General features: G+C 38.3%; 1 protein-coding gene across 2 annotated transcripts; it reads right to left on the reverse strand.

Annotated features, from left to right (window-relative positions):
* Positions 1 to 344: 344 nt before the first annotated feature.
* On the reverse strand, positions 345 to 27304 carry LOC106058834 (zinc transporter ZIP1-like). 2 transcript variants are annotated; one of them, XM_056038758.1, is made up of 7 exons: positions 27159 to 27304; positions 20829 to 21087; positions 14700 to 14872; positions 10509 to 10786; positions 8833 to 8987; positions 5925 to 6063; positions 345 to 2923 (listed from the first exon to the last, which is right to left on the reverse strand). In XM_056038758.1, the coding sequence occupies exons 2-7, from the start codon at positions 21066 to 21068 to the stop codon at positions 2706 to 2708; spliced, it is 1203 nt and encodes a 400-aa protein (XP_055894733.1). In that variant the 5' UTR covers positions 21069 to 21087; positions 27159 to 27304; the 3' UTR covers positions 345 to 2705. The 2 variants fall into 2 exon arrangements, with proteins under 2 accessions (XP_055894733.1, XP_055894734.1); XM_056038759.1 differs by lacking the exon at positions 27159 to 27304 and adding an exon at positions 23497 to 23819.
* Positions 27305 to 27835: the final 531 nt, after the last annotated feature.

The following is a 27835-nucleotide window of genomic DNA, read 5'->3' on the forward strand; positions in this document are numbered from 1 at the left end:
CATGTATGTTGGCCTTGAAATGACTTCAGACTAACTGTATACATGTATGTTGAGCCTTGAAATGACTTCAGACTACTTGTATACACGTATGTTGAGCCTTGAAATGACTTCAGACTACTTGTATACATGTATGTTGAGCCTTGAAATGACTTCAGACTACTTGTATACATGTATGTTGAGCCTTGAAATGACATCAGACTAACTGTATACATGTATGTTGGCCTTGAAATGACTTCAGACTAACTGTATACATGTATGTTGAGCCTTGAAATGACTTCAGACTACTTGTATACATGTATGTCACTCTAACAAATGAACAATGCACACAAGAAACAAAAAATGTCTTAGCCCAAGCAATGAGTTTAATTCACTGTTTAATCACATGGACACTATTTTACTTTTACAAAATAGAAGAAAAAAACTTACTACCTAATTTATCATTTAAGAGAAAATATACCATTAGATAAAATAAAGTATCACAGGTCTAGGGTGATGTTATGGTCACTAACAAAGGAAGTTGTAATATAGTACAGGAATATATTTCATGAGACTCCAGTCATTCCACACAAGAGTTTATACTTCTTCTATACCACAATTACCATCACTTCATGCAACAATTTCTACACAACAATCACTGACTCACCATCACTCCACACCACAATATCTACACAATCACCATCACTCCACACCACAATCTCTACACTACAATTGCCATCACTCCACACCACATTCTCTACACCACAATCTACATCATTATCAGTGACAATCCCCATCATTCCACACAACAATCCCCACTGCCTCACACCAAAATCATTGTGATAATCTATCACCATAATTCCCACTGCCTTCACACCACAGTCACCATCACTACACTTATATTTGTTCAACCAAAGTAATACTAGTTAAACAAACTGGCTGTCCACCCCTTTTTCTACTTGATTGTGTCCCTTGTATAATATTTACAAACTCTTTGTCTTTATGAGATAAGTTTCTACTTGTTTTTTTCATGATGTCAAAGTTGAAGAGTAGACTAAGTCCCTTTGCTCTTGTTTGTTCTTGTGACAATCATCAATCCACATAACAGTTTCCACATCTCCACACCACAGAGGCATCACTCCACACACTCTACATGTCTCAACCATCGCTCCACACCACAGGTGACATCATTTCAGATGTCTCAACCCCCCTTCCACACCATAGGTGGTATTATAACAGATGTCTCAAGCCCCTCCACACCACAGGAGACATCACTCTACGTTTCAACCTCCTCCACACCACAGGTGACATCACTCCACATCTCAACCCCATCCACACCACAGTTGACATCACTCCACACCTCTACTCCTTCCACACCACAGTTGACATCACTCCATGCCTTAACCCCCTCCACACCACAGTTGACATCACTCCATACCTCTACTTCCTCCACACCACAGTTAACATCACTCCACGCCTCAACCCCCTCCACACCACAGTTGAGGTGATTACATACGTCTACACCCCCTCCACACCACAGTTGACATCACTCCATACCTCTACTTCCTCCACACCACAGTTGACATCACTCCACACCTCTACTTCCTCCACACCACAGTTAACATCACTCCACGCCTCAACCCCCTCCACACCACAGTTGAGGTGATTACATACGTCTACACCCCCTCCACACCACAGTTGACATCACTCCATACCTCTACTTCCTCCACACCACAGTTGACATCACTCCACACCTCTACTTCCTCCACACCACAGTTGACATCACTCCACACCTCTACTCCTTTCACACCACAGTTGAGGTGATTACATACGTCTACATCCCCTCCACACCACAGTTGACATCACTCCATGTCTCAACCCCCATCACACCACAACTGACATCACTCCACACCTCTACTTTCTCCACACCACAAGTGACATCACTCCATACCTCTACTTCCTCCACACCACAGTTGACATCACTCCACGCCTCAACCCCCTCCACACCACAGTTGACATCACTCCACGCCTCAACCCCCTCCACACCACAGTTGAGGTGATTACATACGTCTACACCCCCTCCACACCACAGTTGACATCACTCCACGCCTCAACCCCCTCCACACCACAGTTGAGGTGATTACATACGTCTACACCCCCTCCACACCACAGTTGACATCACTCCACGCCTCAACCCCCTCCACACCACAGTTGACATCACTCCACGCCTCAACCCCCTCCACACCACAGTTGAGGTGATTACAAACGTCTACACCCCCTCCACACCACAGTTGACATCACTCCACGCCTCAACCCCCTCCACACCACAGTTGACATCACTCAACGCCTCAACCCCCTCCACACCACAGTTGACATCACTCCACGCCTCAACCCCCTCCACACCACAGTTGACATCACTCCACGCCTCACCCCCCTCCACACCACAGTTAACATCACTCCACGCCTCACCCCCCTCCACACCACAGTTGACATCACTCCACGCCTCACCCCCCTCCACATCACAGTTGACGTGGTTCCATACGTCTACACCCCCTCCACACCACAGTTGACAACACTCCACACATCTTCACCTCTCCACACCAAAAATCACCATCACTCCGCTCGTCTCCAAGAATATGATCCTCTGTGGACTAATAGACTCGATTTAACAAAGTCACTCCAGCCACTTCATTAGCAAAATAAATGTTCACATCAGACTGAAACATTCTTCAATCTTTGTCAAAATATTTGGCCACTGCCATGCCTCCAAAGCCAGCAACGACCACAAAAAGTCTGAGAATGCCCTTCTTGTTGACCAGTTCCTCCCAGAGGATCTCGAAGAACGTGACGTACATAAATGTCCCAGTAGCTAGGCCTTGCAGAAGCCAGCTGACCAGACTCTCGGCCATTTCGTCCATATTTCCAGAAGTCAGAATCATCCCAAGTCCTGGTTAAGAAAGTGATTAAAGCATTTTTTTTTTTAATTTTTTTTGCGATAAAGGTAAAGATTGCACTTTAGAAGCCAAGTAGAATTTTTAAAAAATACTTTACCGGTAAGTAAAAAAAACAAGCTTATATGAAGCGTACTTGTATCAATGGACCTCATTCACCAATCGTAAACAAACAACATTTAGCCACGTGGTGCTCTATCTCTTCTATATAATTTAGGATCTCATGTTTCATTCATGATGGTTGTCACGTGACAAATTTCCCCGTTGTTTTATCAATAAGATAACGTGACTAAATGTTGTTTGTTTACGATTGGTGAATGGGGTCCATTCGTCTGGATTGGTCATTTGCTAAATTTGTAATAGATCTAGACTAACAATAATAAATCTGTGCGATTAGAAATAATTTTACCTGTTGTTTTTGTTAAGCGCAATTGCATGCCTTTAGCTTCTTAATGCGCTATGATCTTATCACTTTTTAAAATGGGGGGGGGGGAGAGATTAAGGTATCTTTGTAAATGTTACCGTGGTCGCTTTGTAAATGTTACCGCGGTCGCTTTGTAAATGTTACCGTGATCGCTTTGTAAATGTTACAGTGATCGCTTTGTAAATGTTACCGTGATCGCTTTGTAAATGCATTCTTTTAAAAGATAAGACTTTAATTTGGGAAGCGTGGTCGAGAGGCTAAGTGCGCTTGTCTTGGCTACCTAGAAGGGGGGCTCGAGGTTCGACACCCGACTCGGGCAGAGTTGCGTTTACTGAGCGCCTAAAGGCAGCACGGAAAACCAATTTCTAGATACCCCCTCCCCCCCCCCCCCCCCCCACTGGTCCACAAATGAGATTGGACCAAAGCGCTCTGAGCATGCTATAAGCATGAAAGTAGCGCTATATAAAAGCTATAATAATAATAATAATAATTTCAACTCAAGGCGACACGTTAGATTTCTTGCCCTTGTGTAAAAAAAATATTTTTTTTAAATTTATTTTTGTTTTGTCAGATACAAGAAATTATTGTGCAAAATTTCAACTTGATCCGAGATTGGTTGTGGGAGAAATAATGTGTACAAACTTTTTGCCTGAAAATGTCACATATATAAAATAGGCCTATCTTGTCACAGCTAAGAAATAATCCACTACCCTGAGAGATATGTCCAGTAGCCTACCATTTTGTTTTCAAAATTTACTACTACCTTTGCTTGGTGGGATCATCGCACAAGACTCAAAGAAAATTCTTTTTTAGAGAAAAAATTGCGAAAAACACAGCACCATGTCTCTACTATGATTCAAGGTGTATCAGGGGCGGACTGGCTATATGGGCATTTGGGCAAATGCCCGATGGGCCAGTACCCAAATGGGCCGGTAGAGCAACCGACATGGCCACATCTATGCCGCTATGGCACGTATAAAAATGTTTAAGGTTTTATACTATTCCCTTATAAAAAGGCCCCCCTGAGCGTTGTGTTTAAAAACAAATCTTTCACAGACTCTACAGTGTAATACCATTTTAATTGAACACATTTTCCGAAATAATGTAATAGCCTTCATCCGTAGACAGTGTTACTAGTAGGCTTCACCCTTTTAGGGCCTACACACTTAGCGATTAAAGAGCATCATAAGGCCTATATTTCTTATAACGTTCACTGTATGCATGCTTATCGATACATTATCAAACGTAACATGATGATTTTGAGGACAGGTAGACCTAGAAATGGATGCCCATCATATGATATAGAATTTGTGGGCCGAATTGCATAGAAATCCCGGGCCGATTTTGACATTCAGTCCGCCGCTGAGGTGTATACATAAATGTTTAGATCTAGGCTACGTGTTAGACTTCTTATGTTGGAAGACCATTGCTTCTTCGTTTTGGTGAAATGTCGAAACTTTATTTCTAGTCAAGTGATCATGAATCGTCCATGAAACGCATTCGTGTCATCGGCATTAAATGAATTTAACTTATTTGTTGATTTAGATATAGACACAAGCAAGTTTTTAATTCATTGTGTATTTTTCGGTCTTAATTTTGTGTTTTTCTCATTTGGGGCACTCAAAAGCTACGGTGTGCGGGGTTTTTCAGTGCACGGACCAATAGTTTGGAACGCACTCCCCATTGATCTCAGTTAATCGCAGACAGACAACATGCTACACTACATCAAAAAGAACATTAAGACCTATCTACTCAAAATATTTGTATATTAGTATGTCATTTTATCTCCGTTGTTTAAGTTTGTACTGTTTTAACAGCGCTCTATAAATTAAATTATTATTATTATAAAAATCGTTTTTTACAGTCAAACGTGGTATAGCGGGTATAGCCTACATCTAAAATATCATCGGATCAAACAATTATCTATGGGGTCCTTCGTAAATGATGTCACGCTCTAGGGGGAGGGAGAAGGTTTGAGAAAATGTGACAATTTGTGGGAAGGGGGGGGGGTAGCGATTTTGTGGCGTCACAAATTTAAAATTCAGAAAAAAACACAAAATATTTTTTTAATCTTCAAAAAATCGTGTGGACTCTACTTTGTATCGTTAACTCTTTTGAAAAAAATCACACAAAAGTTCACATCCCACCATCCAACAAAACAAGAGCACAGAAAGACAAAAGAATTAGTCAAAACAAAAAAAGACAACAAAGTCCTTGTAGTTTTGGGAAACGGGCAGGTGAGGAAAGTGTGGAATGGAGAGATGAAGATATCATTGAAGACAATGTAATTTTTGAGTCAGCTTCTCAAGCAGAAGAAGAAAATCTTCCCGTGTATACTATCCTGTGAGCACGTGAAACCTCTTTGGGAAAAAATTGATGAGAAAAAAATAATTTGAAATAATTTTTTTTTTTTTTATTTTGTGACTTGACGCAGAGAGGGGGTGGTTCTGAGAATTTGTTATACTCTGTGACAAGGGGGGAGGGGGGGGGGGTAAAAAAAAGGTCATTTTTTTGCGTGACGTCATTTACGAACGACCCCTATCTGGCTTAGATAAGTACGTTTCTGAACTTACCAACTCCAAGTGGTGAAATAAGCGAGAAAATAAAGACCCAAACAAAGGCTTTAAGTGGCTTGGATTGGTAAACAAGAAACAGTTGCATTCCGAGACAGAGAGCGACCAACGATTTGTGAATCAATATGGCAACAAACATCTGAAAGCATGCAGGAGAGCATTAGATCATAAAACAGGAGAGTATTAGATCATAAAACAGGAGAGTATTAGATCATAAAACAGGAGAGTATTAGATCATAAAGCAGGAGAGTATTAGATCATAAAACAGGAGAGTATTAGATCATAAACAAGAAACAGTTGCATTCCGAGACAGAGAGCGACCAACGATTTGTGAATCAATATGGCAACAAACATCTGAAAGCATGCAGGAGAGCATTAGATCATAAAACAGGAGAGTATTAGATCATAAAACAGGAGAGTATTAGATCATAAAACAGGAGAGTATTAGATCATAAAGCAGGAGAGTATTAGATCAAAAAACAGGAGAGTATTAGATCATAAAGCAGGAGAGTATTAGATCATAAAACAGGAGAGTATTAGATCATAAAACAGGAGAGTATTAGATCATAAAACAGGAGAGTATTAGATCATAAAGCAGGAGAGTATTAGATCATAAAACAGGAGAGTATTAGATCATAAAACAGGAGAGTATTAGATCATAAAACATGAGTGTATTAGATCATAAAACAGGAGAGTATTAGATCATAAAACAGGAGAGTATTAGATCATAAAACAGGAGAGTATTAGAGCATAAAACAGGAGAGCATTAGATCATAAAACAGGAGAGTATTAGATCATAAAGCAGGAGAGTATTAGATCATAAAACAGGAGAGTATTAGATCATAAAACAGGAGAGTATTAGATCATAAAACAGGAGAGTATTAGATCATAAAGCAGGAGAGTATTAGATCATAAAACAGGAGAGTATTAGATCATAAAACAGGAGAGTATTAGATTATAAAAACAGGAGAGTATTAGATCATAAAACAGGAGAGTATTAGATCATAAAACAGGAGAGTATTAGATCATAAAACAGGAGAGTATTAGATCATAAAGCAGGAGAGTATTAGATTATAAAAACAGGAGAGTATTAGATCATAAAACAGGAGAGTATTAGATCATAAAGCAGGAAATTATTAGGTCATAAAACAGGAGAGTATTAGAGCATAAAACAGGAGAGTATTTGATCTTAAAGATTATTGCCAAGTTATAAAGATTATGGGAATGAGAAATGTTTTACTGAATCACTTGTCAGCCTTAGTATATTTGTTGTAAAATGCTCTACATGTTTTGGATATTCCTTCAGAGTTGAAGATAATCTACTTCCTAGTCCATACTTTCCGCAGGAACGACGCGTATGGCAGTGGGCAGGGTCTGAACCCGGGACCATCGAGAAGTCCGAACGACAGTTTGTAACAAACAAAATAATCAATTACCAGTAATCAATTGGCTAATTGCTTTTTTTAAAAATTGATTCACTTCTTATCTATACCAATGAATAATTGCGCAAAGTTTCAACTTAATCCCTGATTGGGTCTGTGGCATTTTACGTCTCGAGAGACGATCTTTTCCCTTTGCAAACTTCTTGTGTGACTAAAGAGGCCAATCCTTGATACACAGCTGCGATCGCAGGTTGGGCGTATGTGATCACCAGGCGCCGTTGCATTATCACCCGTCTTTCTGCTTCTGTAGTGTATGGCATCTGCAATCCGAGACCCTTCCTTTATGCTCTCTCTCCATGTAGATCTATCCAGTGCCACCTCTTCCCAGCTGCTAGTGTCGATTTTGAAGAGCTTCATGTCGCGTTTGCATACATCTGTATAACGTAAAAGTGGGTGACCAGCGGCTCTCCTGCCTTCTGTTTGATCGCCATACAGAATGTCCTGTGGAAGTCGACCTACTGGCATTCTACGAACGTGGCCAAGGCGTCTGCTGCTGATAACAGAGCGGATGTCCTGGCATCCTGCTCTTTGTAGCACTTCCTCATTTGTTATTTTATCTTGCCACCTTATTTTAAAGATACGCCTTAGGCATCGGAGGTGGAAGACATTCAGCTTTTTTTCCTGCCATGAGTAAGTTGACCAAGTTTCACTTCCGTACAGCAAGGTGCTCAACAAACAGGTCCGGTAGACTAGGGCTTTAGTATTGTTAGTCAGCAATATGTTGTCCCAGACTCTTTTCTGCAACCGTGACATGGTGGCCATTGCTTTGGCTATCCAGTTGTTAATGTCCCTGATTAGGTATGGGAGAAATATTAAGTAGAGACCTTTTACCAGGCAGAAAGATAGAAAAACAAGCAGATTGAGTTGATAGATACTTTGCATTAAGGATATTTATAAGCAGGGCCGGTCTTAGGCCACTGCAACCTATGCGGTCGCAGTGGGCCCCGCGCTTTCATAGGCCCGCGCTAATTCTAGGTGTAATCAATAAATTGCAAAATATATACGAAAAATTCCTGGAAATGTCCTGAATTTATTCAAATCTCCTGAAAACTCATAAAAATCTCCTGAAAAATAGACTAAATTGTCATTTATCGGTTTCATTCATTGCGGAAAACGCCAATCGATTAAAAAAAAATCATTGTCAGCTTTCATGTAATAAAATGTAATAATCGGGCGAATTTTCACCATAATCGGAAGTTCCAATACTTTATTTACTTTTCTAGTCACTGGCATATAAATATGTCATAGGTTGCAAGGTTAGTAAAGTTAATTTGATTGCAATTTTGTACTTAGTAAAGAATGAATAAAATTCAAAGTCGATTTTTTTTTCCTAATACAAAACCTTAATTTTCACTTATTATCCTTACTCCCACCCAGACTAGGCCCCGCGCAATTAGTTTCGCATAGGGCCCCGCAACTGTTAGGACCGGCCCTGTTTATAAGAACAGGTATATGTGTGTAGTTACCTCCCATATACCGACAGAATCTGTTTGTAATCCCACTGCCAGGCCGTCAAACACTGTGTGAAATGATAAGGCGGAGAGCAGCAGAAAAGCTCGGAGTGGGTTCACGTGAATCATGTCAGCGATACGTGCCACCTCTGCACCGTTTGAATGTTTGTCTTTGGAGAATAGAGCAAAAAAGATGATACATATCAAATCTCACACTAACAACGAGTTGATGACATGTTTTAACAAGATTGAGGTTTTTCAATCTAGGAAAAGAAATTATGACTTTAGATAAAGTGGCGACGCTGCTGTGTTGATTCAATAGTGGCTTTCGTTTGTATGTATGCGAAGCAATAATAGTGTCATAATCTTATCTTATGCGAAGCAATAATAGCGTCATAATCTTATCTTATGTGAAGCAATAATAGCGTCATAATCTTATCTTATGTCAAGCAATAATAGCGTCATAATCTTATCTTATGTGAAGCAATAATAGCGTCATAATCTTATCTTATGTCAAGCAATAATAGCGTCATAATCTTATCTTGTGCGAAGCAATAATAGCGTCATAATCTTATCTTATGTGAAGCAATAATAGCGTCATAATCGTATCTTATGTGAAGCAATAATAGCGTCATAATCTTATCTTATGTCAAGCAATAATAACGTCATAATCTTATCTTATGTGAAGCAATAATAGCGTCATAATGTTATCTTATGTCAAGCAATAATAGCGTCACAATTGTATCTTATGCGAAGCAATAATAGCGTCATAATCTTATCTTATGTCAAGCAATAATAGCGACATAATCTTATCTTATACGAAGCAAAAATAGTGTCATAATCTTATTTTATGTGAAGCAAAAATAATGTCATAATCTTATCTTATGTCAAGCAATAATAGCGTCATAATCTTATCTTATGTCAAGCAATAATAGCGTCATAATCTTATCTTATGCGAAGCAAAAATAGTGTCATTATCTTATTTTATGTGAAGCAAAAATAATGTCATAATCTTATCTTATGTGAAGCAAAAATAGTGTCATAATCTTATCTTATGTGAAGCAATAATAGCGTCATAATCTTATCTTATGCGAAGCAAAAATAGTGTCATTATCTTATTTTATGTGAAGCAAAAATAATGTCATAATCTTATCTTATGCGAAGCAAAAATAGTGTCATAATCTTATTTTATGTGAAGCAAAAATAATGTCATAATCTTATCTTATGTGAAGCAATAATAGCGTCATAATCTTATCTTATAAATTCCAGATATTCCTTTAAAAAAAGAATATAATTACGTCCTACTCGTATCTAGCCTTTAAAAAAGGCATGAGCAGATGGAGCTCATGTTAAGCTTTCTATCTTCGGAAGAAAACCTCAAGGAAAAATCAGCCTTGGAGAGGAGATGGGTGCCACAAGACTTAATAACTCTTTCTCTCCTAACTAATGATACCAACGTTGATTCCACCAGAATGTGGTAAATAATTACGGAGAGAAACAGTTAAACCCAAAAAAAAAAGTCGAAACCATCTAAGACCAAGGTGGATCGATTTACAACGCTTCCTACTGAGGTGTGCCTGGGTTTCGGAAGCGAAAAGTATGATATGAAACACACCTTAATCAAAACAGCAAAGGGGACATAATGTTTATCAAAAGTTTGAGTCAATAAAATAGAACAATTATTCCAATACCTTGCTCATGGCTGGGATTTCGCGCTGCGACATTGTTGAGAGCTCCATAATTGGCTTCAGTTTCTGTAGCATGGTCACTCTTGCAGCAGAGGTGTCCGCTTTCTACTTCTTCTTTGCGAGATGGCCTGTCGTTAGAGCACTGCGCGGTGTCAGTGTGGGCATCTGTAAAAGACGTGACCCCGTTGCCTTCCACTAAAGTCAAACTGCTATCTTCAACTGCGTTTTTGATAACGATTCTGTAAACTGGGTTGTCTATACTTTTGGAACTCCCACTTTTTCTTCAACCGAGACCAATCGAAAAAAAAAAAAAACTCAACATAAACACAATAAAAAAAACAAGATAAAATACAATCTATTCTTATCTTCTTATCTTATTATTTACAGATATTTCTTCCAAAAAGATTATTACGTTCTGCACGTATACATGTGCTAATTTCGTCATTTTATCTTATATAATACAGACGTTATTCAAAAAAGAAGATGATTACGTTTTAAAGGCTTCAACTATCACTAAATCATTGGCTGATTCAGGCAACATGTTCCGTGCTCTAATGGCACTGGAAAAGGAAAAGCACTTCTATAAATTTGTCCTAGCATATGGAATAAGAAATTGCCTTTAAATTAGTATCTTTCTGAGTTTTTTTTTCTTTTATTGAATTTGGTTGTGTTTTGAGTAAATTGTGGTTCAGTGTTTTATATATTGTTGTTGCTTAACTTTCAAAGTCTCTCTAAGAAGCACTGGTTTGTGTAAGAGAAGTGTGTATGTTTATTTAGTGTTTTGAGTTGTGAGTTGAGTTTTTTTAACTTGAGCAAAATAGTGTCAGTTGTATTGGTTTATCTGGTCCTGGTCAGGAGCAGTGTAGCAAGGCCTATTTGTGTTCGTATGTTGTGTATTGGTACAGCTCACTGTGAAATGTGTAAATCACATAGTCTATTGTAATATTGAAGGACCAGCATCACATAGCCAACTGTAATATTGAAGGACAAGCATCACATAGCCTATTGTAATGCCTATTGGTCAGGAGCAGTGTAGCAAGGCCTATTTGTGTTCGTATGTTGTGTATTGGTACAGCTCACTGTGAAATGTGTAAATCACATAGTCTATTGTAATATTGAAGGACCAGCATCATATAGCCTATTGTAATATTGAAGGACCAGCATCACATAGCCTATTGTAATAAAGAAGGACCAGCATCACATAGCCTATTGTAATATTAAAGGACCAGCATCACATAGCCTATTGTAATATTGAAGGACCAGCATCACATAGCCTATTGTAATAAAGAAGGACCAGCATCACATAGCCTATTGTAATATTAAAGGACCAGCATCACATAGCCTATTGTAATATTGAAGGACCAGCATCACATAGCCTATTGTAATAGAGAAGGACCAGCATGACATAGCCTATTGTAATATTGAAGGACCAGCATCATATAGCCTATTGTAATATTGAAGGACCAGCATCACATAGCCTATTGTAATAAAGAAGGACCAGCATCACATAGCCTATTGTAATATTAAAGGACCAGCATCACATAGCCTATTGTAATATTGAAGGACCAGCATCACATAGCCTATTGTAATAAAGAAGTACCAGCATCACATAGCCTATTGTAATATTAAAGGACCAGCATCACATAGCCTTGTAATAAAGAAGGACCAGCATCACATAGCCTATTGTAATATTAAAGGACCAGCATCACATAGCCTATTGTAATATTAAAGGACCAGCATCACATAGCCTATTGTAATATTAAAGGAACAGCATCACATAGCCTATTGTAATATTAAAGGACCAGCATCACATAGACGTTTACATTAAAGGTCTATCTAATATTGAAGGACCAGCATCACAGAAGCGTTTACATTTAGGGTCTATCGATACTCCGTATACAAGTCAGACTAAGTCCAAGTCTTTATACTATGGAGATCAAGCAAGTGTTCTTTACATTCTCCTATCCTGAAATAACTCAAACTCTAGTGGTGTTACTTAAGATGTCAATCTCGTTAAATGAGAATATGCTTTTCTTATAAATCTCATTTACCTATTTTACTTGAAATTCTTGTTGGCTCTATTTTACTTGACACTACTGTCAATAGTATTTAAGTTTATATTATTGTTGGCTCTGTAAATACATTTTTTAAGAAGCCCTAACGCCCTAATGCTTTGTTTAATGTCTTGATTCTATTCGGTGATTCTATAAATCTCCACAGGAAAGGACATTGCAATGTAAAGATGTACAACGAATGACTGTATGTAAATAAACCAAGAAAAATACTAGGGCGCTGTCTACATTCTAAAAAATATGTAAGCAAAATTAGTCTACAAACTTGAAAGAGTTACTGCTCTTGAGTCAACTACCTACGGATGAAAAGAATTGGTAACATCACATATGTATCCTCACCAAGAATCCGGTTAAGCAAAGGAAAGTTGTTTTTAAAAAGCTTGTATCAACTTTGTCTATCTCACTGTCTGGTAAAAGGTTTATTCACTTTATTTCTCAAAACAAGACATTAACTAGTCAATTACTGGTAGTTAGTTATTGTGTTTGCTTCCAACAAGGGAAATTAATCTTTAAGTATTGTCACGGTCTCGTTCGACATTGAGTGTTATTTGTTCCCCTTGGATCATGAAAGTGAAAACGACATAGGTTATCCCCGCATTGAAAGAGGAAGTGAGAATGGCTAAATTCACTTAAAATGAGTAACGTTTTTGGTTCTTGAGACAGTACATATTTTAGTAGCAGTAGTTTGTTGCACTCGGAGCTGTACACATGTTTTGTTAACCCGCCTTGATGCGGATGTGATTTAGTAGTGAAATTGTATGTATACCTATTCTAGACGAGTTATGATATGTAAGAGATGCGGATGTAACCGTACTTATCTTGGATTATACTCCTTGTGTTTACGTTACGTTACTACTGTAAAGGATATCATGCCATTTCTTATTCAACCAGTGATTTGTAACTGAATGCTTGAAGCTGCAGTATTATTCTCATTTAATGAACGATATGTCATCTTCTGAAAGGGAGACAAGTCAGTATGAAGGCCTACTATTTCTGTTTGTTACGTGCTAAGTGTAGCTCCAGGACACAGGAACCCAGACCTACAGTATTACAGGCCTACATACCTTACAATTTGGAGACCAGCAACACACACGTAGGTTACGTACACACATATATATGTCACAAGTATTCACAGCTACGGCTAAATATGTAGGGTTTTCTTCCCCTCAGATAATTGAACTCGTTATTTCTGCCACGCCCATTCTCGGATTATCTTCAACTCTGGAGGAGCGTTGGAAACACGTACAGGGTTTAACAACAACCATTTTTAACTTGCTCTTATCTTATCTTATATAATACAGACGTTACTTCAAAAAAGAAGATGATTACGTCCTACGCGTCAAGCATTCAGTCATGCATATAGACCAATGATTTAAATTCTGCCAAGTCACTGGTTTTCCTGGCTAGCTCAGGCAACCCATTCCATGCTCTAATAGCACTAGGGAAAAAGGAGTATTTGTACAAATTTGTCCTAGCATATGGGATGAGGAATGTGCCTCTATCTTTGTGTCTTTCTGAGTATTTTATTACATTTTGTTTTTGTATTTGAAGATTATGGTTCAGTGTTTTATGTATAATTGCTACTTTACTTTTGAGTCTTCTGTCCTAAAGGCTTTCTAAATTTAGTGATTTTACTAAAGGTGTTTACTCTAGTAAAATGTGAATATTCCTTTGTTAAGAATCTCACTACTCTATTTTATATTTGATCTGGTTTCTTAATGTTTTCTGGAATTGAGGGGTCCCAAACGGAGAATGCATATTCTATTATTGGTCTAACCAAGGTTAAATAACATTTTAGTTTTATGTTCTTCTTTGATTTATAGAAATTTCTTTTAATAAACCCTAATGCTTTATCTGATTTTTTTGATAGTTTCATCAATATGAGGATTCCATGACAGTTTTTCATTGATTATAACACCTAGGTATTTTGCGTTTTTAGTTTGTGCTACTGCTCGAGAAGACTTACACATGAATACGCGTACAACGTAATTATCTTCTCTTGTGAAGGTCTATATCTAAATATATCACCAGTAAGCCTACTTCCCTATTGTTAATATTTATGTTCTTGCTGTTGTAACTTAACAGAAACAGAAATAAACGAAATTAAAGAGTGCTTCTCTACTTGGAGGATCTGGGATCTGATTCGGTTTGTTTATTCTCTTCGTTCTGGAGAGGTCCAGCGCCGGGATGGGAGTGACTTAGGAACCGGTGCATCAGTTGTTCCAATAACGTTATGATGAAAAATCCTGCAGCTACCAGAACTTCAAACACGGGGAACTTGATGTCAACTTTCAGCTGATAGAGAAAATATGTCGTGCATTAAAACATGTTTATGTGGTCTATTTGGAGATTTTTCACGATAGACTAAATGTCAAGGACGCTAAATGTCAAGGACGCTAGATTAAACTTCACTGTTGCCAACTAAATATAAAAAAAAATTTGAGCTTCGAACATTTTTTAAAATACATTTTTAAGTCATACAGTGAAAGTCATACGGTATATAAGTCATATGGTGAAAGTCATACGGTATATAAGTCATATGGTGAAAGTCATACGGTATATAAGTCATACAGTGAAAGTCATACGGTATATAAGTCATACGGTGAAAGTCATACGGTATATAAGTCATACAGTGAAAGTCATACGGTATATAAGTCATACGGTGAAAGTCATACGGTATATAAGTCATACAGTGAAAGTCATACGGTATGTAAGTCATACGGTGAAAGTCATACGGTATATAAGTCATACAGTGAAAGTCATACGGTATATAAGTCATACAGTGAAAGTCATACGGTATATAAGTCATACAGTGAAAGTCATACGGTATATAAGTCATACGGTGAAAGTCATACGGTATATAAGTCATACAGTGAAAGTCATACGGTATATAAGTCATACGGTATAAGTCATACGGTATACGTCATACGGTGAAAGTCATGACGTGGCATAATTTAAGTCATTGGTTAACATGCATGAATAGATGCAATGACGCGTAGGACGTAATCATCTTCTTTTTTTTTGAAGTAACGTCTGTAATTTATAAGAAGAAGAATAGAAATATACCTTTAAAAAAACACCTAGCTCGTCAACACTTAATGTAATTTGTTCACCGGATACGCCAAAATCTAGCTATTTATTCACTTCCCCCCCCCACCCTTATGAATGAAACTGTCCACTCTACTGTATTGTCTTGCATTTAACCCTCGGGTTGTACATTTATTTTTTTTTCTAACGAATGGCAGGGTATGGTTCCTGGTCACTTCATCCCCGGTTATTTCATCTTTGGTCACGTCATCTTTGGTCACTTCATCCCCGGTCATTTCATCTTTGGTCACTTCATCCCCGGTCATTTCATCTTTGGTCACTTCATCCCCGGTGATTTCATCTTTGGTCACTTCATCCCCGGTCATTTCATCTTTGGTCACTTCATCCCCGGTCATTTCATCTTTGGTCACTTCATCCCGGTCATTTCATCCCCGGTCATTTCATCTTTGGTCACTTCATCCCCGGTCATTTCATCTTTGGTCACTTCATCTTTGGTCACTTCATCCCCGGTCATTTCATCTTTGGTCACTTCATCCCCGGTCAGTTCATCTTTGGTCACTTCATCCCCGGTCATTTCATCTTTGGTCACTTCACCCCCGGTCATTTCATCTTTGGTCACTTCACCCCCTGGTCATTTCATCCCCTGGTCATTTCTTCCCCGGTCATTTCATCTTTGGTCACTTTATCCCCGGTCATTTCATCTTTGGTCACTTTATCCCCGATCATTTCATCTTTGGTCACTTCATCCCCGGTTACTTGATCCGCGGTCATTTCATCTCCTGGTCATTTTCATCCCCTGGTCATTTCATCCGCTGGTCATTTCATCCTCTAATCCATCAAATAATAATTGTACAAAGAATGAAATTAACAGTATTTCATAATTTTATCATTTGCAAGACAAAAAGTGTGACACCTTAAATAAGAACAGAATATAATACCATTAAAATATTAAAATTTAACATTGATAGATATAGAGCTAACGTAAACATTGTTTTGCGTGTTAATTGAAATCAATAAGATAATCTATTGATAATTTATTGATAGTAGGTACAGCAGACGATCCATTGATTCGTATTGCTGAACATCGTTTGTAATTTCTAGGTCAGTGCTGCATATTTCTTGCAGTCGGCGCTTATTAGAATAAATTACACGTGATATCAGGGTTTGAACTGACACTCTCCTATTCAAGAAAGAACGATTGACTATTAAAGATAAAGTGAAAAATGGCCGTCAGGAGATAAGTTATCAGCGGCATAATCATAAGTATTCTAATCGTTCTCATCTCTCAAGAGATTTCCACTACTTCCACCACACATTGGCCTTTGATGATAAGTAATCAGCCTAGAGCGGCATGATCAGAATTATTCTAATCCTACTTCTATCTCTCAAGAGATTTTCCCAACTTCCACCTCACCTTGACCTTTGATCATTACATCAATATGCGCTGGATAATATTGACATCCCTATATCAAACAGAAACAAAATAACTAAATACAAACCCCGCATTACAGTATATCAACTTATTTACACATATTATTTTATTTCTCAATAAGTATGAAGAGAGAAGGGGAACAGTATAAACACAATAATAACATGTCAATAATATCAAAAAAAAGTATTCCAGATAAACATATTTAAGATAAGATAAGAGATAAGATAAGATACTTTTTATTGATCCAATCTAATGGAAATTCAGATTGACTACAACTGACAACGTCAGCGTAACTAATGTGCAAAAACAATATAGATGAAAAATTCGAACAACATTCACACACGAAACACATACACATTCACAACCAGCGCTTTAGGAATTAGACTTCTATGTACTTCTCGATGACGACAGCTGATCTTGTAACACTCTGAGCGAAAGTGGGATGAAGGAGTTTTTAAATCTTTCTGTTTTAGTTCTAATGGAAAGGAGACGACCACTTCGTTCAGATCTTATGTAATAGTGGTTTAATGGGTGCAGGTTGTCCTTAAGAATCGAGAGTGTTTTGGAAAGGCATCTTTCATGAAAAAGCTCTTTAAGAGATGGTAGCTGTATTCGAGTGATATGCGATGCTTTTTTAATTAGTCTATTTTGCCTAAGTCTTTGTGCCATTGAAGTATATTTATATATAAGATGAAATGAGGGCTTAAAGTCAAAGCCTTTACAACACAATTACACAATAACTAATAAAAAAAATGAATTGGGGATGAAATGACCGGGGATGAAGTGACCAAGGATGAAATGACCCGTCACCTCAGGGTATACAAAGATACAGGATTTATACAAATTATTTTACTCGTAAACATAGCATGACGGAAACTGAGGACATACCGGTGGGTCTTTACACCTCCTAGAGTTCGCTGTGTGGTTGTGAAATGTACATTGTAAAGCTTTAAGAACATCTCATTATAAACCTCTAGAAAACAAATAGTACTGATGAGGCAGGGAATCTTTATAATGCCAGTCATCTACTGTGACAAGTTTGCGGCAAGTCACGCTTTGCACGTGCGGGATTTATAAGGGTGCGGGTTTTACAATTTTGTTGTTTTTTTTTTACTTATTTTGTAATTTGTGCGTACTATACGCGGGTTTTACGCGAATGCGAGTTATATGCGCGAAAATAATGTACTATATCTTTTCCACTCAAAAGTTACCACTCACTGATTGATCAAGAGATCTCATCAACTGCCATACTGATTCGCATGAAACTTGGTACACAAGTTCCTTTGGCCTCCTTGGCGCTAACCAAGAACCGGATTTGGCAGATTCGCTGCCTGGCCACCGCAACACGCGAAAAACCACAAGCTTTCTATCAAACCTTTGTATTTTATTTTCGGTATTTCCCCCAAAAGGCCTCAGTCTATATATAATAAAAATAATAATTCGCCAATGGGAAGAAAAAACACTCCACGGAAAGTTTCCGGCTTCATTACATGGGGACAACATCGACAAGGCTGCTTCCTTAACATGGCTCAAAGCAGGTCATCTCTACCCTGAAACAGAAGGCTTTGTTACAGCAATACAGGACAGAGCAGAGTAATCAGGACAAAAAATTACGAGAAGCATATCCTGAAACTCAATGTTGTCGACAAATGCCGAAAATGTGGAAATGTGGGCGAGTCGATTGAACACATTATGGCAGGATGTCCAGCCCTATCGGAATCGGCCTACCTGGGTCGCCATAACCAAGTTGCAAAGTTAATACACCAACACCTGGCTTTGACGTACAATTTGATCGGTAAGGACACTCCCCCTTATTATAAATACTCTCCGCAAGAGGTTCTCGAGTCTACTGAACATCTGCTGTACTGGGATAGGCCTATTCTGACCGACAAAACGGTAGATTTCAACCGCCCGGATCTGCTGTTCATCGATAAAAAAGAAAAAACCGCTACCATTATCGATATCGCCGTACCACTGTCTCATAATTTAAGAAAAACTGAGATAGAAAAACAAAGAAAATATGGGAACCTAGGCTTGGAGATTAAGCGTCTATGGAAATTATCCAAAATAACAATATACCCCATTGTTATATCAACCGAGGGGATAATAACAACTGACCTCACAGACACCTTCAAGGCCCTTAACATTCCTAGGAACATCTTCGTTGCCTGTCAGAGGGCGGTACTGCTGCAGACCTGCCACATCACCAGAAAATTCCTCAGTGGAAACTGTTAAAGGGACTACGATGAATTTTGTTTCTCTTAAGCGAAACTCGACCCTGGCAGCGCCAGAGAATGACTACTCGTTCATTTCTAACATAATAATAATAATAAGGCTTGTCTTTGAGTCCGAAGATTGCAGTCTATATATAAAGCATATTAAGAAATGGCACGCCCATTCCATATTTTTAAAGCGAATTCTGACTTTTTCGTAGTTTTAATATGCCTTACGCATAGTCTTACGCCATTACCGCTTCATTTTAGATGCAGTCTAAATAAACAAAAAAACTAATCCTAATAGCATAAAAAAATAGATCTTTTCTATTCCTTTTTTTTTTTTTTTGAGAGAGAGAGAGAGAGAGAGCAATTAATATTAGCAGTGTCTAATACCGTACTTTGCTTGCTTTATAATTAAAGTATGAAAAGAAAATCAAATAGAAAAACAAAACTTAATGAAATACTCAGAGAGACACAAAGATAGAGGCACATTTCTTATTCCTTATGCTAGGACAAATGGACCTCATTCACCAATCGTAAACAAAGAACATTTAGCCATGTGGTTCTCTATCTCTTCCATACAAATTACGCAATCCATAAAGGCTGTCACGTGATACGTTTTTTTTTCATTGTTTTATCAATATTATCACGTGGCCAAATGTTGTTTGCTTACGATTGGTGAATGAAGTCCATTCGTCCAAGTGCTCCTTCTTCTCTATAGTGCCATTAGAGAATGGAATGGGTGGCATGAATCAGACATGAAAACCAACGACTTAGCAGAGTTTAAGTCACTTTGATTAACAAGCATGACTAGATTGACACATGAAATGCGTGGGACCGTGGGACGTATAATTATCCTCTTTTTTTGAACGTCTGTAATATATAAGATAAGGTAAAAGCGCTATATATAGAATTCAAAAGCTAACATATGTGCGGTGAAGTTTCAACCAATCGGAGAATCCTAAAAAAAAAAAGTTAGGCGTTGGCATTGTAATTTTAAAAATTGGCGGGAAAGTGTGAAGCCAGTAGTGTGTTTAAGGGGGAGGGGAGGTTTACGATCGAAAAGCAACAAAGGCTATATTTAATATTATATTGAGAAGCCGAAGTAAAATCAGGTATTGTACTTAATACTAATTTTTTTTTTTGGGGGGGGGGCTATGGGCGGGAAGGCGGAGGAAGCGGGTAAGTGAAAGTTATTCTAGAATTCAAGGGCCAAAAGCATGTATGTGTTTGTGTGTCGTGGGTGAGGGGCATTATGAAGCGGCTCGTTCCAAATCAAGTCAAAAGTCTATGTCAGAGAACATTAGGATGCGCATGGTGAAAAAAACAAACAAGAGAGACAGAGACAGAGACAGAAGGAAAAAGAAATAAAGCTGGTCGATACAAATATTCACGAGCTAAAAAGTTTGGGGAATCGTTCAAAAGGAGACCATTTATTGAAATTTCAAAAAAAAAATGATGGGATGTTCTGGCCTGGGAACATAGCCGCTGTGTAATACTAGTATTTCTATAATTAGTTCTTTGATAAGTTAACAGATTTCATTAGTCTAAATACCTTTTGAAAGTAGTCCTCCATCTCACCGCGCCCTTCAGCAAGCAGGTGAAGGACGCATGCGCCAAAGAACACTCCGCCAGCGAAACACGTCAAGTATGACACGATGGTTGACCTTATTTGTATCGCTCTCTCTGATTGGCGCCCATTGTTGCGCAGTAATAAATAGGGCGGCCACCCAAACAACAAGGTGTCTAGAAAGAGCAGAAGTATGCAAAGTCCTTTGGCTGTTGTGGCGTCCATTTTTAGTCTTCGCCCTAACCTAGAAACAAAAAAGGTTAAAGGTTAAAGTTCGTCTTTCAAACCTAACTATTATTTCAAAGGTGAAACCAGTGCGGATTAAAAAGTCTTATATAATACAGACGTTACTTCAAAAGGCTGGCTGCCTGGTCGTGCGGTTTGCGCTCAGGACTGTCGTTCGGATTTATCGACGGTCGAGGGTTCAAACCCTGCCCGCTCCCATCCCCCGTCGTCCCGCGGAGGTTTGGACAAGGAAGTAAAATATCTTCAACTCTGAAGGAACATCCGAAATATGTAAAACATTTTACAAAAAAGAAGATGATTACGTCTTACGCGTCATGCATTCAGCCATGCATATTAACCAATGACTTAAATTCTGCCAAGTCACTAGTTTTCCTGGCTAGCTCAGGCAACCCATTCCATACTCTAATAGCACTAGGGAAGAAGGAGTATTTGTACAAATTTGTCCTAGCATATGGGATGAGGAATGTGCCTTTATCTTTGTGTCTTTCTGAGTATTTTATTACATTTTGTTTTTGTATTTGAAGATTTTGGATCAGTGTTTTATGTATGATTGCTACTTTACTTTTGAGTCTTCTGTCCTGAAGGCTTTCTAAATTTAGTGATTTTACTAAAGGTGTTACTCTAGTCAAATGTGAATATTCCTTTGTTATGAATCTCACTGCTCTATTTTGTGTCTGTTCTAGTTTCTTAATGTTTTCTTGAGTTGAGGGGTCCCAAACAGAGGATGCATATTCTATTATTGGCCTAACCAAGGTTAAATAACATTTTAGTTTTATGTTCCTATTTGATTTGTAGAAATTTCTTTTAATAAACCCTTTTAAAAAACACTTTACTGATCTTTAAAGCTTGAGGAAGAAGGTATCACAGATGGACATAGAAATTGGCCTATATGGACTAACCAACAAAACAAATGCTCATTTTATTGAGCTATCTAAATCGACAGTGAAAAACACAATAGCCTTAACCCCAGATTCTGTGAATTTTTACTCTTTGTCTATATGAGAACCTGTGCTCACACAGTCTGCCAGCTCCTGATTATATCAGAATTGCTATAACCTATGTACTAAATAGCCTATGCATAGAAAATGCATTCTCTGTAAAATAAAAGCTTTTACATGTTTGGGGTGTTCCTTCAGAGTTGGAGATAATTACTTCCTAGTCCAAGCCTCCCGCAGGACGACGGGCGATGGGAGTGGGCAGGATTTGAACCCTCGACCATCGATAAATCTGAACGACAGTCCAGCGCGCAAACCGCACGACCAGGCAGCCATCATCTGTTTGGGAGACCTTAACTCAAGAAAACATAACGAAACCACAGCAAATACAAAATTCAGCAGTGAAATTTATAACAAGCGAATATTCACATTTGATTAGAGTATATATTAGCCTTCTTTAGTCGTAGAACGACTATGGTTCATTTCGAACACTTTTTCATATGGCAGTGCAGCCCAATTTAGGAGAGACACTCCCGTCCACATATATATCGCAGGTCAAGGTGGTTTTCGCTTTGGTGGTAGAGCTACAGCATTAGTTAAATCCCTAAACTTAGAGACACTTCAGGACAGAAGAATAAAAAGTATGTTACGCTAAGATCTCTGCACTCCTCGGATTCATCTTAATTCGTTCGTTCCAATATTACCTAATAATTTACAGCAGGCCTTATGCATGGGCAAACTAGGCAGCCCCTATGGCCTCCGATTGGTGGGGGACTCGCACAGGACTCCAAACAATATTTTAGAGAAGAAACAGCAAAACATGTGCCCAGTGTTATTGTTAGAGTAGCCTACATATTGTTGAATTGTAAATTGGTTAGTTTAATTTCTTTTTCGCTGTTTATTTTGTATTTTTCTATTTCATTTTTGGTCCACCAAATTAACTTAGAGCTACAGCCTCCAATTATCTAAAACCGGCCCTGCTGACATGCATGCAAATTTCTGCACTATCGAAAGGCCCATGATCCTAGATATTTGTAGATTATAGATCTTGATCTATCAGAAAATATGAAATCTTAAGTGGGGGGGGGGGGGAGGAGGAAGTGATATAGGACTAGGAGTAGATGCAGTGGCGTAGCTATGGTGGGGGGAGGAGGGGAGATAATTTGAAAATCTCCCCGGGCTCCCTCATTAGAGGAGGGCCCCCAAATGAATGTTTTTTACATTAAAAATTAAATAATACGCAAAATGTAGTGGCCCCCAAAGAGGTCAAGCCCCCCCCCCGGGCCCCCAAACGATGGAAAATTCCTAGCTACGCCCCTGAGTAGATGTTAATGAAATGGAACTATTATAACAATATCCGTGCTATTAAATCTATACAGAACTCAATTGTATAATCTCTACTCTCTGGCTTTAAAGATGAGATAGTCCCTACAGTGTTGTAGCTTTCAAATGAGAACGCTAGCGACACCTACCGTTTTCATGAAACACTACTTGCACAAAAGTTGTGTCAACAAATGATACTGGACACGTGAAACTAACTACGCATCGTTAAGCACTCGCACACAGACACAAACACGCGCGCGCACTGAGAATGACATTAAGTTGCGTACAAGTAAGTATTTATGCACAAAGATGAACATTCATGCGAACACACAGTGAGATCATTGCCAGGTAGATAAAAATGTAATCTCGATATTTTATCCAAAACAAACATGCGCGCGCACTGAGAATGACATTAAATTGTGTGACAGTAAGTATTTATGCAAAAAGGTGAACAATCACACGAATTCACTGTGAAATCATTGCCAGGTAGATAAAAAAAAAAAGGTCCTGTCAACTCCGAACGCATGACTCGGTCGCTTTAACCTTTAAGTAACCGATACAAAAGCACAGACCTATAAATATACGTTTATCAAGCTATTACAACACAATTCATCTTATCAGCTTGCTAAGTCTTCGTCGGCAAAATCTGGAACCTGGACACAGATCTCGAAAAGCGCTTAATCATTTTCTAAAAATTTGTCAGTTTATGTGTATCTTTGGGAAAATAATTACTAGCTAAATGGCCACACAGGAAAATTCTGGTTTGACCATTATAATTTTTGAAAATTTGATCTTCTAAAATTAAATTTGGTCTGGAAGTCTTGTCAATTTTTTTTCAGGAACACAATATGTCAGCGGGTACTCCAGCGTGTTACATTAAATAGATGTTCAGGAACATCTTGCGCATCATCATTTAAGTCTGGATCTATAGTATAGGCCACTAGATTCCTGTCTTTTCATGTTGCTATGTCTGGATCTGTAGGCCTATCACTAAACTAGAATCTTCTATTTACCATATATGTAAATCCAGTCTTCTAGTCTAGACCCGGGGTCGGCAACCTGCGGCTCGCGAGCCACATGCGGCTCTTTGGGTGTGAAGCTGCGGCTCTTTAGTTCCATACGCAAATATAATTTATTTTATCGAAACATTTTTTCAAATAGTTCTGAATATTTTAACGAGAATTAGGCACTGATTATGTCTCTCAGCCACTTGTACTCGCTTTACACCACACCCCTCCCCCATTACACGCGTCGTCACTGTTGTCAGTCTGTCGGAAGCTCTCGGCCGTTGTTGGATGTTTCTATGTAGGTTTTAATTCGCTTTCGACGCAAGACGAATTAGCATTATCACCACGTGCTTTGGCTGTTACAAATAGTTTGTTGTTTCAAGTCAATGAGTTAGAAGCGATTATCTTCTCAAAGCTAGAAGCAATGTACAAGTAATGCTAATATGGCGAGCTTAGCGGTACCACTAGAAATTGCGGGAAAAGGCAAACCATTTATAGATGATGAGTATGTGAAAGACTGCTTTAGACATGCATCTGAAGAACTGATTCATGATTTCAAAAGCAAACCAGATTTGCCACTATCCGCTTAAACAGAACAAGATAGAATAGCTCAATTGTCTTCAAATGTAACATATTTGCAGGCGGTAGATATCCAAAGACATTAAGATCGCTTTAAAATAAAATCGTTTCAATAACATCTGATGGAGCCAGAAGTATAACAGGAAAAAATAAAGGGGCAACAACGATTCTTCGGAGCAAAATAAACCTCGAAATTCTTACGTTTCACTGCAAAATACACCAAGAAGCGCTTTGTGCCCAAACATTTTCTGCCGAAATAGTTGAGGTCATATATTTGGTAATCAAGATTGTTAATAGCATGTTGTCAAAAGCACTCTACCGTCGTGAGCTTAAAGACTTCTTAAAGGAAATGGAGACTCAGTATCCCGACCTCCTTCTTCCCAATAAAGTGCTATGGCTTTACAAAGGTTGAAACGTTTTGCTTTGTGCTTGAATGAAATAAATACATTCCAAAATGATAAAGGCATTAATCACTCTGAATTAGAGAACGACAATGGTTGCAAGCATTTGGATATAGCATCGAAATTAAATGAGCTGAATCTAAAGCTGCAAGGAAAGTAAAACCCAGCCGAATTGTTTTGTTTTGAAGTAAAAAAAATTTTTGCTGAAGATATTCAGAGCGGTAAGTTACTTCATTTTCAATTCCTAAAACAGTATCGTGATAAAATCAGTACAACTTATGACATGAATTACTTCAGCACAGTTATAAAAAAATCAAGATGAATTTCTTGATAAATTTGAGCAGTTCAAAACCAACAAAACTATTCTAGCATTCCTGGTACACCATTTCAACACAAATAGTAACGAAATCCACATTGATTCATTTGAAATTGATAATGGATCTCTAGAAATGCAATTGCTCGATTTAAAAAGTAAAGTTTTGTGGGGTGGAAAATTTAGAGTTGAAAATCAAGTTGGAAGTGTTGGAGGTCCAGAAATGTGTGTACGTAACGCAACAAAATTGAACAGCTTTCAAAGAAATGCCGCGAGTTGATGAGTTGAATAGTCTTCCAGATTGCTACATCTTCGGATCGTGCAAGAAAGCGTTCTCTTGTATAAATAGAATTAATAGTAAAGTAAGAAGCCAACATACAAATGAAAATTTAGAGTTGTCTTTGAAACTAAAAACAACAAGCTATGAGCCTAATCTATCCAAACTTTCTAAAACCTTGCAAAGCCATCGTTCCAATTTAATTGGTTTGCTCAATTGTTTGTTAGTGAATTTCAAGTTGGTGTTGTAAGTAGATATTAAACTGCTTTAGTTGTTACCGAATTAAAAATAAGTATCTAATAACGCCATATATATTATCTAATTTGTATTGAAAAACACTATATATATATATATATATATATATATATATATATATATATATATATATATATATATATATATATATAGGAATAAAAAGTTTAAAAAGAGTGTGTGAGTACTATTTATTGTTGGCTAGAAAAAAATGTTGTGGCTCTTTAAAAACTTAAAAATTTTGTAAATTCTAATTTTTGGCTCTTCTGACTCGAAAGGTTGCCGACCCCTGGTCTAGACTACTGTCTTTTAATGTTGCCATGTCTGTATCACCAAACTAGAACTGTACGTAGGCCTACATTTATAGGCCTACATGGGCGACAGGGGCGTAGCTAGGAACTTTCCTTCGTTTGGGGGCCCGGGGAGCTTGACCTCTTTTGGGGGCCTCTACATTTTGCGTAATATTTAATTCTAAATGTAAAAAACACTCATTTGGGGGCCCCTATCAAGTGGAGGCCCGGGGGGAATTTTCAAATTCATTCTCCCCCTCCCCTCCCCACCCTAGCTACGCCACTGATGGGCGTAACCAGGATTATTTTTGGAAGTGGGGATTCCTTTTTGAAGGTAATAGTGGGCGGGGTATCTTTAATTCTATAATTTATCTACAATTCCTTAGTTATTGGGATAAAAGTTGTCGCTCTTCTTCTTCTAGCCAGCTTTTTGCTGCTCAGCTGTGAGCTCTTTTGCAGACTGTGCCAAGGTAAAATAGTGTGCTGTTCTCGGCACTGCCGTACAGGGTGTTGGTTATGTTGGGCTGGAGTGGTAATAGGGTCTGCCTAATGTGGATAAGGAAGGGGCATTCAAAGAGGATATGGTTTACGGTTTTCATAAGTTGTCGCTCTTATAAAAAAAAAACATCGACTTCATAAAGGCGACATTGTCTTAAAAAAAAAAAAGCTTTTCAAAAAATGTTTCTTATTACCTTGTTTTACAAAAGAGTTCCTTTTCGTTATTCTATAAGGAACTTATCTGGAGCGTCCGCATCAAGTATTCACAGTTGACACTATCGCAAACAAAATTGTAATCTCTAGCTTTTATCCAACAATCTTATCGGGCATTTAACTGCCGAGATACCACGGGATATGTCTGGTAAATCTTTACCAATTTCACTCTTTATCTTTGATATCGACGTTACACCCACAGCCTCATATCTACATTGACTCATGCATACATACAGACAAACACATATATTTAAAAGGCATACACACACACTCTCTCGTGGACAGCCAGGAGCGGCTCTGTGTTTATGAATCGGAAAGCACAACAGGAAGAATTAAGAACAAATATAAAGGTTGGCAGGATCAGAGGCGGTCTTAGGGGGCCGAGAGTGGGGCGACCGCTCTAGGCTCCGCACCCTTCGTACAAATATCTGTAGCCCTGATATGACATTCGCCCAGGGCCCCTCGTACTGCTAAAGCCGCCTCTGGGCAGGACAAACAAAATAACGGTTTTTATTACCTGCTATCTATATATATAATTCTCTTCTTCGCTCAAGAGTTTGGACGAGAAGAAGAAGTAAAGGAAAGATCACTCTTTTATTTCTGCGGATAGATAGACTTTACGAGCCTTGCGTGTAGCGAAGTCATACAGTGTATCATG

The sequence above is a fragment of the Biomphalaria glabrata genome, chromosome 8, assembly GCF_947242115.1.
Source record: "Biomphalaria glabrata chromosome 8, xgBioGlab47.1, whole genome shotgun sequence".
Taxonomy (NCBI): domain Eukaryota; kingdom Metazoa; phylum Mollusca; class Gastropoda; family Planorbidae; genus Biomphalaria; species Biomphalaria glabrata.